Here is a 19080-nt window from a genome sequence, read left to right on the forward strand (position 1 = left end):
CATCTACCTTTAGACCCCATCCCACTGCAATGTATTTATAAGATTGTATCCATAAGGAATAAAGAACATAAGTTATTTCACCAAAGTCCCTCTGAGGCTGTGTTATGGGCCCTACCTTGGTGTTTCCCTCCCCACTCAATGAGCCTTTTAGCCTGCTATAGCAAGAAATTGTTTACACCCTTGGCAGCTGCTCTTAGCCCCTGATTTGGGGCTGGCATTTTCCATGGCACCCTTCCTCCACACCGAGCCTTCCTGCTTGTTGTTGTTAAGAAGTTGTTTATGCCCCTGATTGGGCTCAGGATTTTCCACCACACAGACTTTTCCTGTTTTCCTGGTTAGGGATTTTCACGTGCCTTGTTTTCCACGGCTTTTGCCTCTGGTATATAAGGAGATCTCAGTAAACCCTTGGTGGCATTTGTTGAAAACTTGTGACACATGTACGTGTTTTCTTTCAATCCCGCAGACCTATGCCCGATATTCACACACTGGCGGTGCAGGCACCGACAGCTGCTTGTTTTATTGAGCTGTAACACCCTAAGGAAAGAGTATTCTCTCCTGAAGCTTTGTCACAGGAAGCTGCTACAGCCTACTTCACCAATTCCTTTTATCATGCCCAAGTTCCTCTAGTACTTTTTCCTACTGTTTCTCTCAGGCCACAGAACATACACTGTAAACAAGTTTAGCCAGGGGAGAAGTCAACATCTACTCCCAACATGAACCCTAAAGTTCCCTTGTAGCAGATCACAGATTCTGTCTCCCTACATGTAATCAATTAAGGATAAGCACCTATGTGATGTTGAGAATGGTGGTTCTGTCTGAATCATTGCTGTGGGACTATCTATGGTTTTTCACTATTGAACAATGGAAATGGACCTGTGAAGTCACATGACAATTTGAGCAACTGCATTTAGGTCGCTTTTCTGTGTGCTGCTGCCTGTGGTGTTGAGATGCAAATGGACCACTATAGATGGCTACACAGACCATCATAATGACATCCTTCTGTATGAACACATCAGGGATGCTCAGAGAAAACACCACCCCAGCTCTATAGGTCACCATGCCCATAAGAGCTGCTGAGTTCAACCTCAAGAGGCTTGGGTGACAACCACTGCAGACACAACGGGAAAATATTCCAGGATCCTTCACTTTAGCCATAAGAAGCCTTAATGATCTCTTTATGACCCCAGATATCTCCATTTAGTCTCATGGGATTGGAGAAAATTTTCTAAATGCTTCAGCAAAGGACCATACATGATATTCATTTGAGGCTTGTGATTGGTGGACTGCAGTTCATTGGTATCACAGTACAGCTATGAAACACTGTGGTTGAAGGAACTCTATCAAGCATGTGTCAGAATGGAAAGTTTTTGTGTTCTGTTAAGAGCTGGTCTGCTGACTGTCAAATGTTAAGACAGACTGAACATGGCACAAAGGAACTCTCCTAGGAGAGAACCCAGAGTCCAGAATATCAACATGGCAGGAAGTAAGAAAATTAGTGTGTATAGTTGGACCTTTGAGGAAAGGAAGCCCAACATGGGGCTTAAACATGCCTTTGTCTGTCACTGAATGTGAAGCATGGAGGGAGGCGGGTCAAGTTTCTGGATGAGATGGCAGATTGCAGGAAATAAGGGAGAGGGGGACCCTGATTCTCAGGCTGTTATACTCAAAAAGGACCATGGTCCTTGCCCCTGTCCCTCTGACTTGTATCCTACACAGAGTCTGCCACTCTCTTAGAGGGCACATATAGAAGAAAAGGGTCAAGACAAATACTGAGAAGGATGCTTGGAGTGAGACTTTCATTTGCTGGACTGGTTCTTCTTCTGACCTTAAGGTCTACAGGAAAGATGAGCTCAGTGCTGGAAGGAGAGGAACAAAGTTTTTCCAGGGGTGTTCACTCACAAGATCTCTTCTGAATAGGGTCCTGTGGAGAAACAGGTTTCTCTGAGAGGTTTTCAGTGATAGAGCTGTGATTTATTGGAAATAACAGAGGCTATATGAAATTTCCAAAATGATTATTGGTTATAGGATGAATGTACATAATTGGCTTGTGCTGAGGGTCTGAGAAAGCTTCATTTGCATGAAAAGATATTACAGGGACTGGATAGGTCTCTATGGTGAAAAAGGAAATTAGACCTGTAATTCAGCCATCTTGTTATTACTTCCTCAAGTGTAGCAGAGGTGGGGGTGGTACACGCTACTTGGACCTGAACACACAGACTGGAGAAGGAGGGAACACTCCTAACTTCTGCTGTTCTCAGAATGAGATTTTCTGGTTTGATCTTAGTATTGCTCTGAACTGGCTCCTAGAATTGTTTTATTTATTATCCCACATTTATTAAAAGTATTACAAATTCATAAACCAACAGAGAACACCAGTCAGCCTCTCATGACCAGATTAACACATGTTGACATGGGTTCAAAGGAGAGGACATCAGAGCTGACATGGCTTCCTAGGATGTATCACACACAATCCTGCGTCCATGTGCTCTCATTCCCATGCAGGAGGCAGGGAGGGTGGTGATATGCAGGGTGAGTCCCCTCAATCACTATTTGAAGTAACTCACCTCCATGGTGAGAGGTCTTGGCACCAGGAGGTCTGCTACCTGAGGACTAACAGATGATGTGTCACCAGGAGGCTGTGGGTGATCCTGACAGGCAGAGGACAATTGTCCACAGTCAGATTTCTCCATGTACCATTTGAGTCCCCAGGAATCACACCCAGGTCACTGTGCTAGGCCGCATTTCTACTGGGCTCCATATCTCACTGCCATACACTGTTTTGTTGTTCATTAATGTAGCATTTTAAAATACTTCATTTACCATACGCTTATAAAATGTTGTGACCATGAAGGATCACCTTGAGAAATCCACACAGTTTTTTATACCATGGCTCTCATGGGTTTGCACCTCACCAATTAGGCTAGACTAGCTACATGGTCAGCCCCATGCCTCTCCCTCTCTCTTGCTCATGCAGGGCTGGGATTATAAATTCCTGCCATATCCCTGATTTATAGTGTGGCTGCTCCAGATCAACCTCAGGCCCTGATAACCATGTACACCTCTATAGCTGAATCATCTCTCTTGCTCCCTTGCATGCCTCTCATAATAAACTTCCCCAAAGGGTCCCCAACCTTTTGGGATGACAGATGCTCATCTGACAGATATTTAGGCTGTTGTTTGACCAAGCTTGTCCTTAAATTTGTTATGCATTCAAGGATGATCTGAAACTCCTACAGACCCTCCTATCTGTGCCTCTCCTCAGTGGTGAATACAGGTGTACATAATCCTGCTCCATTGTCTCTCAGTGGACAAAGAACATCATTTTCTGTCCATGACAGGCAAAAACACACTCTACCAGATGTCATCTTTGGCTCAGTGAGGTAAGAATGTCCTTGTGGTCATGAGCACTCACACCCAGAGTTCATCTACTTTACCCTGCCTGTCAGAGGTCTCTGGGTAGAAGGTCACCTGGTTACTAACCCACCCAAGGAGGGCCTGGACCTGACAAGACTGCCATAAGTCAGCTGCTGGACACCAGGTTTTTAATACAGCATGCTCTGGTGTGGTCTAAGGATGCCAACTACGCCCTGTGCTCAGCTGCATTGCTGCCACCTGCTGGCTCCTTAATCTCAAATCATGAACTATTCTTGGGACAAGAAGTCTGTGGTTTTGGTGTGCACACAGGGCTTTTGCATATCACAGGACCATGGGAAGTGTCAGGCTGCAGGACAGGAATATGAGTGATGCTGAGGGGGTAGCATATGTGTCCCTACCTACCCTACACACCCAAGAATGAATGAGTAAGTATTATTTAAAATATTATAACCCACATAGGTCATGGGCATACAAGTCTAGATTTGGGAGGAGGAAGACAGAAGCACATGGATCTCATAGAGTTTGAAGCTGTATTGTCTATGTATCCAGATTTTAGACAGCAAATGGAGCAGAGTGAAGACTTGTGTCAAAGAATAAACAAACCAAAGACAAAAACAAATCCAACAACATGACCAATAAATCCCAGCCAAACATACAAAAGTCTATGTATCAAACAAAACACCAACAATCAAAAACAGAAACACAAGGTTGATGGTGAACTTGGAGGGTGTTGCTAATTACCATACCTGAGGTTGTCCTCTGGACTTCAATACCTGGGCCCAAACTTACTTGCACACACATGCACCAGATCTCAAACAAATATCATGCAAGGATCCTTTTACATATGTTCTGTTATAACATATTGCCCGTCATCATCCTGACTAAACAAGCCTCCATAAGATGAGGCTCTGTGATTCTTGACACTCTACTTCCTGACATTGTTCACAGCATTCAGACTCTCTGACTTTATAACTAATTAACTTATCCCATGACAGCAGGGGGAGAAAACAGGCTCAACCCTTCCTGTTTCTCTGTAGATGATCCAATTCCAGAGGCTTCCCTCAGATAACACATACTGCAGGCTCTGCGAGCCCAGCAGATACCCTCATAGATGAAAACTGTCCCTGTCTTCTCCATTCTTGTCACCACTTCCTTACACACACACTAATTGATCTCTCTTCCCTAGTGACAACACAAAGATCCAGAGTGTGATCACAAAGTAATCCCCCAGGCTGGTGCCAGGACAGAGTGGAGAAGCTAGAGAGGGTGGGGGAAGGATGGCAGCTGGTGGTGTAGACCTGGTCGTCAGCCTCAGATGAGCTCCTGCCTGCACCCCTGCGCAGGGGAGTCCCCAGGAAGAGACTCTATACTGTGGTCTAAAGGTCCAGTGAGTGGGACTGGGGAAAGAGTTCAGTCTGCCCCAACATCTGCTGATAGCCAAGGATAGAGACATTTATAGGTATGTCATCAAGTTTGTGGTCACAGAAACAGAGAAATTCACAGCCCCCTCCTCGGGGTTATTATATTTAGCTTAAAACAAACCAAAACCAAAAGAAATAAATGAACAAAAACCAGGAAAGTGTGAATATCCTAACATGTCGGGAAATTTAGTGCGATGCAGCAGCAGGAGATTTTCTGACTTTGAGGCCAGATTTTTTGTACAAAGCAAGTTCCAGGACAGTCAGATGTATGTAATAGAGAAACCCCCTCCTCCAAAACAGAAGAAAACAAAGACAAACAAAAACTGAAGTACTGTTAGTCACATTATATTTTATATAAATCTGGAGAGAAGCTAAGTATCATATTCAAGTTCTCCATCTCCAGGGAAAAGGGAGCTAAGTAAGGGTCTTTTTTCATGACACACTTCACTAACTTCAGTTTTGTTAAGCTTTGCTGTTGATTTAAAGACAGAGTCCCATGTAACCCAGGCTGGCCTAAACTCAAGAAGTACCTAGAATATCCTCTAATTCTGTGGTTCTCAAGCTTCCTAATGCTCTGACATTTCTTCATGTTGTGGTGACTCCAATCATAGAATTATTTCATTGGTATCTCAGGACTGCAATTTTGCTACAGTTATGATCATAATATAAACATCTGATATTCAGGATATCTGAAATGTGACTCCTGTGAAAATGTTCTCCTAGCATCAAATGGTGGTGACACACAGGTTGGTAATCAGTGTTACAATTGATAATATTCCCATCACTACCTGTCAACTGTTGGGATGACAGGAATGCTATGATCCCCAATTTCTTTTAGTCCTTTTTCTTACTGATCAGTTCAGTCTAGGGAACATAAATTCCAAATATGCATCACCAGGGCAGAAGACAATATCTACTTTCTAGTTGGAACATAATGTTCCCTTTTGGCAGATCAGAGACACAGTCTGCCTAAGTGTATACAAGCTGAGCTTAAGCACATATGTAGAGATGAGAATCTTGGCTCTGTAAGTCTTTGCTGTAGGCTTATCTCTGGATTTTCCCTCTTATGCAATGGAAAAGGACCTGAGAAGTCACATGACCATTCGAACAAGTGAATTAAGGCTCCTTCTTTCTGGTGCATGAGACTCCTTGAGAGGACTAGACAGACCAGCATCTTGGCAGCCTTCTTAGTAAACACATCAGGAATGCCCAATATCACCATGCCCAGGAGAGCTGCAGAGTTCAGTCTCAGGGGCTAGGATGCAGTCACAACCACAGTTGACATCTCACAGCGGTTCCAAGACACTTCACGTTAGTCACATGAGTTTTGGTAACCTCCTCCAGACCAAACAGTTTCCCAATGACCAAAGAAAGGCCCATGAATGATATTCATTTGAGGCTTGTGATTGGACACCTGGAGCTATATCCATACCTCTTCATTTATGGTTCACTATGGTTGGTAGATCTCTATCGAGCATGGCCATGAAATTGTTCTATCATGAGAAGCATGGTTTCATTCTTTCTGGGTCACTGTGGATGGTTTCTTGTGCACCCACAAATTTATATTATAAGGTGACCTGCTGACTATCAAATATTAGGACACACTGGACTTGGGACAAATTTCCCATTTTAGGAGAGAATTGAGACTGCAGAATGTCAACATGGCAGGAAATGAGAACTTTATACGGTTGGGTTTGTGAGTAAAGAAAGCTCAACATGGGTCCCAAGCAAGCCATGCTCTGACACTTGATGTGAAGCATGTGGGGAGGGGTGGCTCTGGATGAGATGTCAGCATCCAGAGAGTAGGAAGAGGAGAAATCTGCTTCTCAGGCTGTGGCTTTCAATGAAAACCATGGCCCTTACATCTATTCCATTGACCTAGACCCTAGACACAGTCTACACTCTGTAAGAAGTGTCAGGAAGGGGAAAAGACAGAGGCTCAGGAGAGACACTGATCTGGATTCCTGGGAGTAAGATATTTATTAAAAGTGTCAATAACGCCATGAACAGAGAGAGAACAGCAAGCACAGCCAGGCTCTCAGGCCCAGAGACACACAGGAGGACCTTGGTTCCAAGGAGAGCATGTCGGAGTCCCCATGACAGAAGTGGGGGTTATCCAAGAATGACTTTCACAGGAGAATCCTGCAGTCATTAGCTCTGACTTCCAGAGAGAAGACACGGATGGCTGTGGGATGCAGGGTGTGTAATCACCAATAACTACTTTGATGTGAACTTGCCTCCCTGGTGAGAGATCCTAGCAGGAGAGCCTGTTATTTAAGGAAAAAAAAAGATTATTTTTCACCACGATCTGGTGGCCGACCAAGAGACAGTGTTCTCTGTATACGATTTGGGTCCCCAGAAATCATTCCCAGGTCACTGGGCTAGGCAGCAGACTCCATTTCCGACTGAGCTATCTCCCTGGCATATACTATGTTTCTTCCTTAATGTGTAATTTAAAATATTTCAGGTAACATCAGTTTGGAAAATATTATGTCCATGATTCCTCACCTTGAGAAATCCCCCTACTTTTTAAAGACACAATCTTTCACAGGCCTGAACCTCACCAGTTGTTCTAGACTAGATGTTCAGCCAATCTGTCTCTGCCTGTCTCTTGCTTGACCAGGGTTGGAATTGCAAAATCCTGCCACATCTCTGGGTGCAAGCTCCTGATCCATCAAACTCAGGTCCCCCTACCGCTGTGCCATGCATTTCTGACTGAATCATCGCTCTGGCTCCCTTCCATGCCTCTCATAATGAACTTCCAAGCAGTTCTTCATCTGTCCCTTGAGATGACAGGCACTCACCTTACTAGGCTTTAGGCTTTACTCTGCTGGCCTGTAGGAGAAGAAATTGTGTCAGTGGGTCAGCCACATTGATTCTCATTCCTGCCTCTCAGCTGTTCTCTGTGTGCAGACAATAGGAGGGGACCAGGGCATCACACAAGTCTGCTCCATCCAGGTAGGCACATGTCTGAGAATCCGCAGGACCTGACACCAGGAGTCAGCCTAATTTCTGTACAACACAGCATGTCAGATGACTACTAGTGAACTCACCCATATCCTGTCTCCCTTTCAGTCCTTTTCCCTACTCTACTTTCTTGTCACATCTCTGCATTCTCTGCTCTGCACTCACTGTGTCTCCCTCTTGCCTCCCTGAAACCTTGCTTTCTAGCTGACCCTCTCAGTGTAGGCTGCTGCATCCTGCAGTTTGAGACTCAGGGTTTTATTCCCATTCAGACTTCTGTGGTCATTAAGGCTGCTGCTCTTCCACCTCTCAGTTCTTCTCCTTATAATAACAGAGGGCAGAGCCTGTCTGAAACATTGGGATGCACATTTAAATGTTCATTTGTAAACTCCCATTATACTCCAGCATCTATGCATCTCTATCCTTATCCTGTAGTCCCAATGGCTTTAAATCAACTCTGACTTCAGTTCACATGTAGGTCTTGTATTGGGTGTACAAGACATTTGGAGCCCAGTGGCCTACAGCTTGCTATGTAACTGTAGATAAACTTGAATTCCTGATTCCCTTCTCTAGATTTCCCAAGGGCTGGAATTATTTTGTACCCATCTTTGTCCCCATTTTTATTTCGTAGTGTACCCATAAATATTTGAAGACAAATAATTTTTTATACAAAAATGTAATGGGATTTTGCAAAAGAACATTGTATTTTCAAGTGTGTGTGTGTCTGTTTGTGTGTTGTGTATGTATGTGTGTGTTTTGCAGGGACATAATGTATAAACTTTTCCATTCTGCCAATATGCTTGGATTTAGAGTACTTCCCTAATCTTTTTGTAAAATTTACTTTGAACAGAGCATAACCACATGTGAATATTTGAAAATGTGAACACGCATGTGCTGCTAGAGGACAACCTTGGGCATTTTCCTTTAGGAGCTGTCCTCTCTGGATTGTGAGGAAGTTCACTCATTAGACCCAGTAGCTAAGGTGGGCAGCACAGGGAGCCACAGTGATCCTAGCGCATCAGCCTGTCCTAGCATCTGACAACTCTTTCTATGGCTCCTGGTATCATGCTCATGTGACTGTGGAAAAATCACTTCAAGTGAGACACTCCAAGGGGTGTTTCATGATTTCGCTGAGGAGGGTTAGACTTCTGGTGTCCAACTCTTTTGATTGTTGTAGTGTTAAGTTCTCCATACACATTTCTTTCTCTTTCTGTGTCCATTCATTTCCATTTTAGTTACAGATGCCCAACTCAAAGTGGTGTCTCTACTTATACATATCACTTCCGGTAACGTGTTGACTGCAAAAGCTGGTCTCCCCTCATTTCTTCTACAGCAGACACAGTTTTTCCAGATGAACAGTCAGCCCCTGAGGTTCCTGCGTGCCTACTTGAGTTCCCAGGAGCAGGCACTGTGTTCATCTGCATTTGCTCCTCTGATTTCCAGGTGGTCAGGAAGGACAGCAGGCTTCATGCAGTTCTTGAGGAGTTCAGGCATGTTTCCCTCCTTCTGTTCTCTTTACTCTTCCCTGCCCTTCTCCATCTCCCACAGCTGGGAACACTCCCAGTGGAGAAGCTCAGGTGAGGCCTGTCCTGGACAACTTACCTTTGTTTCCACCACAGGAAGATCATCCATCCACAGAGGGGCATGATGACCACAACTTTGGCCATGACCATCCCAACCATGACTCCCAAGTTCAGCAGTGAAGGATTCCTCTGGTCCCTTGTGTCCTCCAGGCCAGCTGTGGGGATTGCAGAGGGGATGATGGAGGGGCTCCCTGGGGTAGTAGTGAGAGCTGTGGAGAGATGAGAAGTGAGAAAATCCTCCCTGGATGAAGTGAGGAATGGGTGAGTGTCACACCTTGTTTCCTTGGTTGGATGCAGGACACAGAACAGCTGTTAGAAGTTCACACAAGGAAGGGCACACATGCTTAAGGCTGAGGCTCCAGAAGAGTAAGCTCAAATGCACAGTCCCCAACTGTCCTGGCTGTGTGTTCACAAATTTTCATTGGCTCACAGATAACTAAGTCAGGAAAATACAGTGATTTTTTTTTTACTTAAATGTATGTAACATACAGATGTGGTTAATTCACAGTGAGTTTGGTCCTTGGACTCAAGAACCTGAATTTGGTCTCCAGTATCAATATCAAGAACCTGGTGAAGTGTGCATGACCTTGCTCCTAACCCAAGAGAAAGAGGCAGGCAGAGCCCTGTGAGTGGATAGGTAACCTGGTCTATGTGTCTAGTTCCCTGTCAAACAGAGCCAAGAGAGCTGTAATCCTAGAGCTGAGGAGGTGGAGACAGACTTGTCCCTGTGGCTCACTGGCCTGCCAACCTAGCCTCGATGAAAAACTTAAAGCCAGTGAGAGAGCTTGTTCCCCAAAGTAAGGTGATGAGACCTTAGGATCTCCTCTAGACACTACATACATAAACATATGTACACACACACAGACACACACAAACAAACAAAAACATATATCTGCCTTTACAGACCCACATGTTCATATACACCGAATATGCCAACATGTGTAAAAAAAAAAACACAATTTTAACTTTAGGTGTGCAGCTCTGTCCAGGACAGAATACATTCCTTTGCTTTACACAAATAACTGAGAAAATTTTTGCAATATTTACCTATTTGCAAATTCTAAACCAGGGGTTCTAGACCTGTGCATCATTATCCATCATGGATTACATATCAGGTATCACACACTTCATGTATTTCATTGTGATTCATAAAAATAGGATAATTAAAGTTATAAAGTAGCAATGGTATACTTTTAGGGATGTGGGTCCCCCATTTTAGGGATGTGAAGAACTGTATAAAAGATTTGTAGCTTTAGGAAATTAGAGAATGACTGAACTAGACACATATATAAAATGGATACTTTCTCTCTAACTCCAGGAAGCAGCTATCAAATGCTACTACAGGTCAACATGGTAGCTATAATCTGCACAGATAACTGTGCTGTGCACATCCTCTCATAGTTTGGTTTAGAACAGTCAGGAGGCACCTCTGGATGTTGTGGCACATGCGGTACTGCCCACAATCAGGAGGCAGAGGCAAGGCAGATTGGTGTGAGTTCGAAATCAGAAGTGTCTCTATACTGAGTATTGGAAAAGCTAAGGCTACAACCTGAGAAACTGATATAAAATAAATAAACAAGATAGAAAAAAACAGGAAATAAAGAAGTACTCACATTTAAGAAAGTGGGGTTATGGGGAGCAACAGAGAAAGGTTGAAGGAAACAATGCAGCAACACACAGGACCCAGATTCTGTTGGTCCCTATGTAGGAACACAAGTCACTACAATGGGCTCAGGGATCCCACTCCAGGGGACTCCAATTCCTTCAGCATCAGAGAGGCTGGAGGGATCAGAAGACAGAGCAGCCCAATCATGGAAATGGAAACACTTTCTTAATCATGTCCTAATGACTGAAGAGACTGGGGAGAGAAGATAGGTGTGTCCTGGGGAACTGTGAGGTGAAATGAGGGACTATGGGGACATGTGCCAGTTACAGTTAGACCTGAGAACACCAGAACTTCCAATGGCCCCTACTATATGTTCTGTGCTGACATTGGAGCTATGTGAAGAAGGTGCACAGAGGTACCAACTAGAGACCTGCCACAAAAGCAAGAGAGTCAGCTCCATCCTGGAGAATTATATTCACCTTGAGGTCACAGGTGAAAGAGGACAGGACTGTAGTTAGTTTTGTCAAAATAAGGGTGTAAACTATGTGGTACTGAAGCCTAGAGTCTAATCTGATTCTGTCTGAGCAGAGGATGACAGACATAGGAGGCAACAAAGACTTCTCCCAACTGCAAGGAAAGATGCTGGTGGCAGATGTTTGGGCAGAGCCGAGGGAAAGGAATATGAAAGGAAGCTCAGACTTGTGGACCTGATGTGATATCTAGGGAACAAGGAAACCACATGTGTCAAAGCCTGAGCCATGGTGACTCACCATGAATGATGAGTTTGGTCCCAAGCATTGACTGCCAAAACTTCATGCCTTCAGTTGTTTGCAGAAAAACTCGGCCGAAGTATGTGGACTGGTCATTCTTTTTCAAGTTCAGGATTCTGAGGACTCCAGATGTCTCACCCTGTGTCCAATTCAAGATGAGCCGGCCCTTAAAATGCTCATGAAATAAAAGCAGTGTAGAGTTGTAGATGGCTTCCCCAAAGAAATCCTTCCATCTCCAGGCTATGCTCATATTTGGATCCTTGGCCAACTCCCAAGGGAAGTAGAAGGAGAAGGGGATCTCGATGGAGCCACCTTGGATTCCAGTGAGGTGTTCTGGTTGGTTGACACCATAGTCATACTCTTTTGGATATCCTAATGAATTCCCTGGTAAGGACAGGGAGAGTCTGAAGCCACTGCAGGGATTTAAAGGACAACCCTGAGCATCCTGAGCCTTCATCTGAAGGGAGGGGTGGGTCACAGGGCAGGACTGTCCATATGGCTGCGGAGCAGCAAAAAGAGGGAAGGGTTGGGTTGTGCTCACTCTGAAGGTTGAACTCTTAGGACAGAGAGGGCCTGGCTGGCTCCTCTACCAGACACTGTACACAAGACACCCACTTTTCCCAGCCACTCTGCCCCCTCCTCTGGTTCAGTCCCTGATAATGAGGCCCCCAGCACTCACCAGTGTGCAGACATGCTGCTGACAGCAAAAGAAGGAGAATCCAAGCCATAGCCAGATTCTGTTCAGGAAGTGAGACCAGCAGGGCCATCAGGAAGTCAAGGATGACCTGTCTAGGGACACTGGAGCACTCAGCAGTCCAGAGAGAATCAGGGTAAATAAAAACACATGCTCAGAAATTCTCAAGTGGAGAACTGAGTTTGACAGGACAATCTCCACCTCCTTGTGGCCAGCAACTTCCTTTATTGATCTGACTTCTTCTTTTCCCACGTTGCAGAAGATCCGCTCTTGTGGTTAATGAGAACATGACAGGGCTCTTGGGCCCAGCCCCCACGTTGGGCTGAGAAACCTATACTAACCCTTGTCATAGCAGGTTCTTCTTTCTTCCACATTGACTGTCTACCTTATTTACTCTATTCCATTTCCTAAGTGGCTTGTAATCTCTTTGCCCCTTTCCTCTATATTTTCTCTATTCCTTCCTTCCCCTCCTCAATCTCTTTTGTATTGTGTCCATAACTGTTCCAGTAAAAAAATTTAAAAATGGTTTCTTTTAGACCACATTAGTGCCAGCACCATAGGGCCACAAGGCATCTGTTGGATATTTTCATTTCAGTCAACAAAGCTTCTCACACACTATGTTCCATCCCATATCACACTGCCGATGGCTACTCTCTGCGCCTAGCAACAATCTCTCCAGCCATCTAGTTCCCAAGACAGATTGACACGGTGCCGGACATACACATCCCAATTCCATGGTAGACCAGTGTGTACAGTCACAACACAATCTCTTGAACTCAATTAAATCACCACAAGAAAGAACACACAACACAATAACCTCTGATCCAATTGATAAGATATAAATGTCCACCTAAATAAGATATAATTTGCTCATCTAGACACATAAAATCATGTACACATACATCTCTTAAGAATAGTCATAACAGAGGTTGGGGATTTAGCTCATTGGTAGAGCGCCTGCCTAGCAAGGGCAAGGCCCTTGGTTCGGTCCCCAGCTCCGAAAAAAAGAATAGAAAAAAAAGAGTAGTCATAACAACTTGTAAATGTGCAGAGAAAAGTCTCTACCTCTGCCTACATGTTCTCTCAGCTGCCCGCCCTCCCTCCCGCTCCAGTCTTCTCCTCCTCTGAAAATTTTCTCCTGCCCATCCTTCCTTCTCATCCAATGACAGGCCTCATTCTATCTTGTACCTGCCTTCCTGCATAAAGACATCAACATATATTTCACCCTTTCTGTCTAATTAAAAAAAAACTTTTCTCTTAAATATAAGCTGAGCACAACTATTATCATTTTGTACATTAAACATATAAAGAAACCTAACACCCAGTCCAACATGTTATCAGTTAAACAGAACATTGAGTTATCCATTCCAGCTTAAGAAGGCTTAAAATCTATGTTATATCCTGGCAAGCTTGTATACTCTCTGATAACTATCTAATTAAATATGTATTGTCAAAGTTAAACAGCATTGGTAGGCTTTGAGACTATAATCAGTCTTCAACCCCATCAGAAATCTGAGAATAACCAAATATCTACACATATAGGAAACCTAACATGGCTTCCAGAACTGAGACAGGCTGTTCAGACTAATCTCCACTAGCCCAGTCCTCTGTTAGCAACATGTGAGCTCAAGTCTTCAGCCTTCTGCCCAAAAATTAACTCACAGACTCTTGAAATGCAGAAATCTTTTTTTTTTATTCTTTTTTTTCCGGAGCTGGGGACCAAACCCCGGGCCCTGCACTTGCTAGGCAGGCACTCTACCACTGAGCTAAATCCCCAACCCCTGAAATGCAGAAATCTTGAAGGGCTGATAATTCTGGCTTTGCAAACATTTTCAGTCAACTATTTTGCAAAATGTCGACCTTTTTGGCCAGTATTAGTCTGTAAATAAAATAGGCAGTTCCTGCCCATTGGCTACCTAGCCACAAAGTATTACCTCACCTGGAGGTAGAGATGATCAATTTCTTCATTAAATCCACCAAAGGGGAACTGTTAGGAGCAGATATTGCCCAGGATCTTCTGGCTTTCATAGTCTCTGGTAAGAAGTCCAGTGTAATTCTGATAGGTCTGGCTACATGTTACTTGACCTGTTTCCCTTACTACTTTTAATATTCTCACTTTGTTTTTTGCATTTGGTGTTTTGACTATTATGTGATGGGAGGAATTTCTTTTCTGGTCCAATCTATTTGGAGTGGATGTTTTGGGTTAGGAGTTACTTGGTTTTGCATTTTCCTTAACGGTTATGTCAATGTTTTCTCTGGTATCTTCTCCCCCTGAGATTCTCTCTTCCATCTTCTGTATTCTGTTGGTAATCCTTGTGTCTATGACTCCTGATTTCAGTCCTAGATTTTCTTTCTCAGGGTTCTTTCCCTTGGTGATTTCCTCATTGTTTCTATTTCCATTTTTAGATCCTGGATGGATTTGATCAATTCCTTCACCTGCTTGGTTCATTTTTGTGCTTCCTCTTTAAGGGTTTCTACCTGTTTGCCTGTATTGTCCTGTATTTCCTTAAGGGAGTTACTTATTTATGTCCTTCTTAAAGGCCTTTAATGTCATCATGACTTGTGATTTTAAGTCAAGATAATCCTTTTCCAGTGTTGGGTTATCCATGGCTTGCTGTGGTGGGGAACTGGGTACTGATGATGCCAAATGACCTTGGTTTACGCTGTGAAGGTTCTTGCCCTTCCCTCTCGCCATCTGCTTATCTCTGGTTTGAGCTGGTCTTTCTCTCTCTGACAGTAGCTTGACTCTCCTGTAAGTCTGAGTGTGAGCACTACTGGGAAACCAGCTCTCTCCCAGGGGTATTCGGGTACAGAGAGCGGTGGTACAGGGTCAGCTCAGGGTGAAGGCAGAAACTGGAAGGAATCTGTGCCAGATTGCTCCTCAGTTCCAGTATTCTGAGGCCTACAGGAGGGTTCCTCTTCAGCCAGGAATGTGAGCAGAAGTGGTGTGATGTGCATGAAGCAAAGGATTGTATTCTGCTCTTGACTGAGCTTTACCCATATGGCTATTTCATAGTTCTTCTTTTACACATTCTGGTATATCCAGTGTGTGTGAATATGTGGATCTGTTACATCAGATGTGTGTCTCTGTGTTGATGTGTATGCATGTAAGAGTGTGCATCTTTGTGTAAGAATCTTTGTCTGTATGTCTCTGTGGGTATATGTACGTGTGTGTGTGTGTGTGTGTGTGTGTGTGTGTGTGTGTGTGTATCCCTGTTTGTGTATCTATGTTCCTGTGTCTCTCTATATCTGTCTTTGTGTGCATGCATTGGTTTATGCATGTTGAGGCTAGAGGAGAGCCTAAGGTCTCATCCTTCTCATTTTTTGAATCAGGCTCTCTCACTAACTTCAATTTTCCCATGGAGACTAGATTGACTGCCCAGTGAGCTGTACAGACAAGCCTGTCTGCACTTCCTCAGTCCTAGGATTACAGCTCACACAGCTCTGTTTGGTGTGGAACTAGACACATAGACCAGGCTAACTGTCCACACACAGAGCTCTGCCTGCCTCTATCTCTTTTGCTAAGATTAAAGGTTTTGCTGGCCTCTTTATATGGACACTAGAGGTCAAATATGGTTCCAAGGCCCAAGCAGCAAACTCAAAAATGGGGTAACAAGGGTTATATTAAACTTTCTGTGTGATAGGTTCTGGGACACCTTCATTTGCATGAAGAGAAATTCCATGTGTTTGCTGGACCTGTCCTTAGAGCCCAAGAGAAAGTTAGAACTGTAATTCAGCCATCTTTCTCTGTGCCTACTAAAAGAGTGTAGGAGGTGGTGGTGGTATAGGCTTCTTGCTCCTGAACGCTCAGACCTGTCCTAACTCAGCTGGTGTCAAGATAAGATTTTCAGGGTTTGGACACATCTACACCTCAGCCTTACTCTGAACTAGCTCCTTGGTTTGCTTTACTTTCTGATCTCTCATCTACTAAAAAGTATCATTAACTCCAGGAGCAAAGAAAGAACAGCACAGTTGAACTCTCAGGACCAAAGACAGACTGGATGATCTGAGTTCTGAGGACAGGACATCAGAACCCATATGGCAGAAGTGGGGTTATCTTGCGATGCCTGCCCAAGAATGTTTGGAAGAACAGTCCTAGAGCCCTGCATGTTCTAATTCCCAAGATCAAGAATTTGAAGGTGTAAGATGCTGATGTGGGTTCACCAATTACTACTTTGATGAAAATTCTCCTCCCTGGTGAGAGAAACTGGCACCTGGAGGTCTGTTAGCTGGGGACAAATAGACAATGTCTCACCAGGAGCATGTGAGCAACCCTGAGAGGCAGAGGAAAATTGTCCAAAGTCAGTTTTCTCTGTGTACAATTTGGGTTCCCTGGAATCGCATCCAGGACACTGTGTTAGGCAGCTGACTACATTTCCAACTGACATATACTATTGCTTTTCCATTAATATGGAATTCAAAATACTTTACTTCAAATAAATTTAGTGAATGACTGTAATTTATGACCTTGAGAAATTTCCCTTTCTTAAAAGGGATCTTTCATTAGCCCTGGAACTAATCAATTAGGCTAGAATAGTGGACTGCAAACCCATGACTCTGCCTGTCTCTTGCTTGTCCAGAGCTGCGATTACAAATTTCTGGCACATCCCCGGGGTTATAATGTGTAAGCTGGGGTTCAAAGTCAGGTCCTTCTACCCATGTCCCTTGCATTTCTGGCTGAATCATCTCTCTGTCCCGCTTGCATGCCTTTAGGAATAAACTTCCCAACAGATCCTCAGCTGCCCCTTGGGATGGTGGGAGCGCACCTGTCTGGGGTTTAGTCTTTCCTCTGCTGGCCTGCAGGAGAAGAAACTGTGTCAGTATGTCAGCCAGACTCGTTCTCAGTCCTGCTTTTCAGCTGTTCTCCGTGTTTAGACAACATGAGGGTCCCAAGACCAGAAACAGCTCTGCTCCAGCCATTGGGGACAGGTCTGAGAATCAGTAGGACCTGAAGGTAGTGTTCGGCTGACCTTATGTACAGCACAGCAAATCAATGGAAAAATCTACTGGTCCACTGACCCATGTCCATGTCCCATCTCCCTTTCCCACCTTCCCCCTGCTCTGACCTCTTGACACTTTCATGCCTTCTCTGCTCTGCCGTCACCATGTCTCCTGCCACCCTGCAGATTCAGCCTTAAGTTATGAATCCAAGTCAGACTTCTGCTGTCTCTTATGCTGCTGGTCTCCCTCCTCTAAGTTTTTCTACTTAACATTTAACATTGTTAAATGGTATTTGTAAACCCTCCACCATCTATGCATATCAGTCCTTATCTTTTAGTCTGCTAGGTCCCATGGTTTTAAATCCGCTATGACTTCAGTCCACGCTTGAGTCTTGTGTTGTGTGTAGAAGGTCTTTGGATCCTAGTGACCTATGGTGCCATGCAATTGTAGATAACCTTGAAACACGTTGCATTTTGCAAGGGCTGGGATTATTGTGTCCCCCTCTGTGTCCCCATTTTTATTTCTTAGAGTAACCATGAAAATTTGAAGACAAATCATTTATTTTTACAGAAATACAATTGGATTTCAAACAGGAACTTCATTGTATTTTTAGCTGTATGCGTGTATGTTTGTGTGCATGTGTGTAATTAGGACTTAATGTATAAAATTTGCCATTCTCCAAAAATCACTACATTTAAAGTATTTCTCCAGGAACATGTGTATATGTGCATATGTGCAGACACATGTGGATGGTAGAGGAAAACTTTGACATTGTCTTTCGGGAGATGTTCTCTCTGGATTTTGAGACAGGTCAGTCATAGTTCTCACCCACTAGGGAAGGCTTACAGCACAGTGAGCCCCAGGAATCATAGTTTCTCTGCCTTTCCAAGTATCTGAAAACTCTTTATGTGGTTTATGGGATACTCATGTCCCTGTTTGTGGGGCAATCACTTCAACTGAGACCCTTCAATAGGTGTTTCATATTTTTGCTCAGGAGGATTAGATTTCTAGTGTCCAACTCTTTAGCTCGTTGTAATGATAGGTTCTCTGTATAGATTTCTTTCTGTTTATGGGTCTATTACTTTCCATTTTAGTCACACATGCCCAACAAAAAGAGGTGTTCCTTTTTATAGCTATCACTGCCTGTAACATGGTGTCTGCAAATGCTGGTCTACCCTCAGATCTTCTTTAGCAGCCACAGCTCTTTCCAGAGGAGCAGTCAGCCCCTGAGGCTCCTGCATGCCTCCTTGAATTCCTTAAGAGCGGGCTCTGTGTTCATCTGCATTTGCTACTCTAATTTCCAGGTGGTCAGGAAGGACAGCAGGCTTCATGGATGCAGTCCTTGTAGAGTTCAGGCACATTTTCCTCTTTTTGTTCTCTTTACTGGTCCCTGCCCAAGCCTGCTGCTCTCCATCTCCCACTGCTGAGAACACTCCCAGTGGGAAGTTCAGATGAGGCCGGTCATGGACCACTTACCTTTGCTTCCACAACAGAAAGATCATCCATCCACAGATGGGGAAGGTGACCACAACTTTGGCCATGACCATCCCATCTATGGCTACCAGATTCAGCAGTGAATGATTCATCTGATCTCCTGTGTCCTCCAGACCAGTTGTGAAGACTACAGAAGAGATGATGGAGGGGATCCTCATGGTGGTGCTGAGTGCTGTGGAGAGATGAGAAGTGAGCAGACCTTCCCTGAATGAGGGAGGATGGGTGACTTTCA

General features: G+C 44.2%; 1 protein-coding gene across 3 annotated transcripts; it reads right to left on the bottom strand.

The window, feature by feature from the left end:
• Positions 6754–13358, bottom strand: LOC120095904 (uncharacterized). 3 transcript variants are annotated; one of them, XM_063271755.1, is made up of 5 exons: positions 12399–13358; positions 11720–12132; positions 9363–9552; positions 7601–7631; positions 6754–7063 (listed from the first exon to the last, which is right to left on the bottom strand). In XM_063271755.1, exons 1-4 carry the CDS (start codon positions 12410–12412, stop codon positions 7619–7621), a joined length of 630 nt encoding a protein of 209 aa, XP_063127825.1. In that variant the 5' UTR covers positions 12413–13358; the 3' UTR covers positions 6754–7063; positions 7601–7618. The 3 variants fall into 3 exon arrangements, with proteins under 3 accessions (XP_063127825.1, XP_063127823.1, XP_063127824.1); XM_063271753.1 differs by having other exon boundaries at positions 11720–12103; positions 12399–13357; XM_063271754.1 differs by lacking the exons at positions 6754–7063; positions 7601–7631 and adding an exon at positions 7638–7808 and having other exon boundaries at positions 11720–12103.

The sequence above is a fragment of the Rattus norvegicus genome, chromosome 12, assembly GCF_036323735.1.
Source record: "Rattus norvegicus strain BN/NHsdMcwi chromosome 12, GRCr8, whole genome shotgun sequence".
Taxonomy (NCBI): domain Eukaryota; kingdom Metazoa; phylum Chordata; class Mammalia; order Rodentia; family Muridae; genus Rattus; species Rattus norvegicus.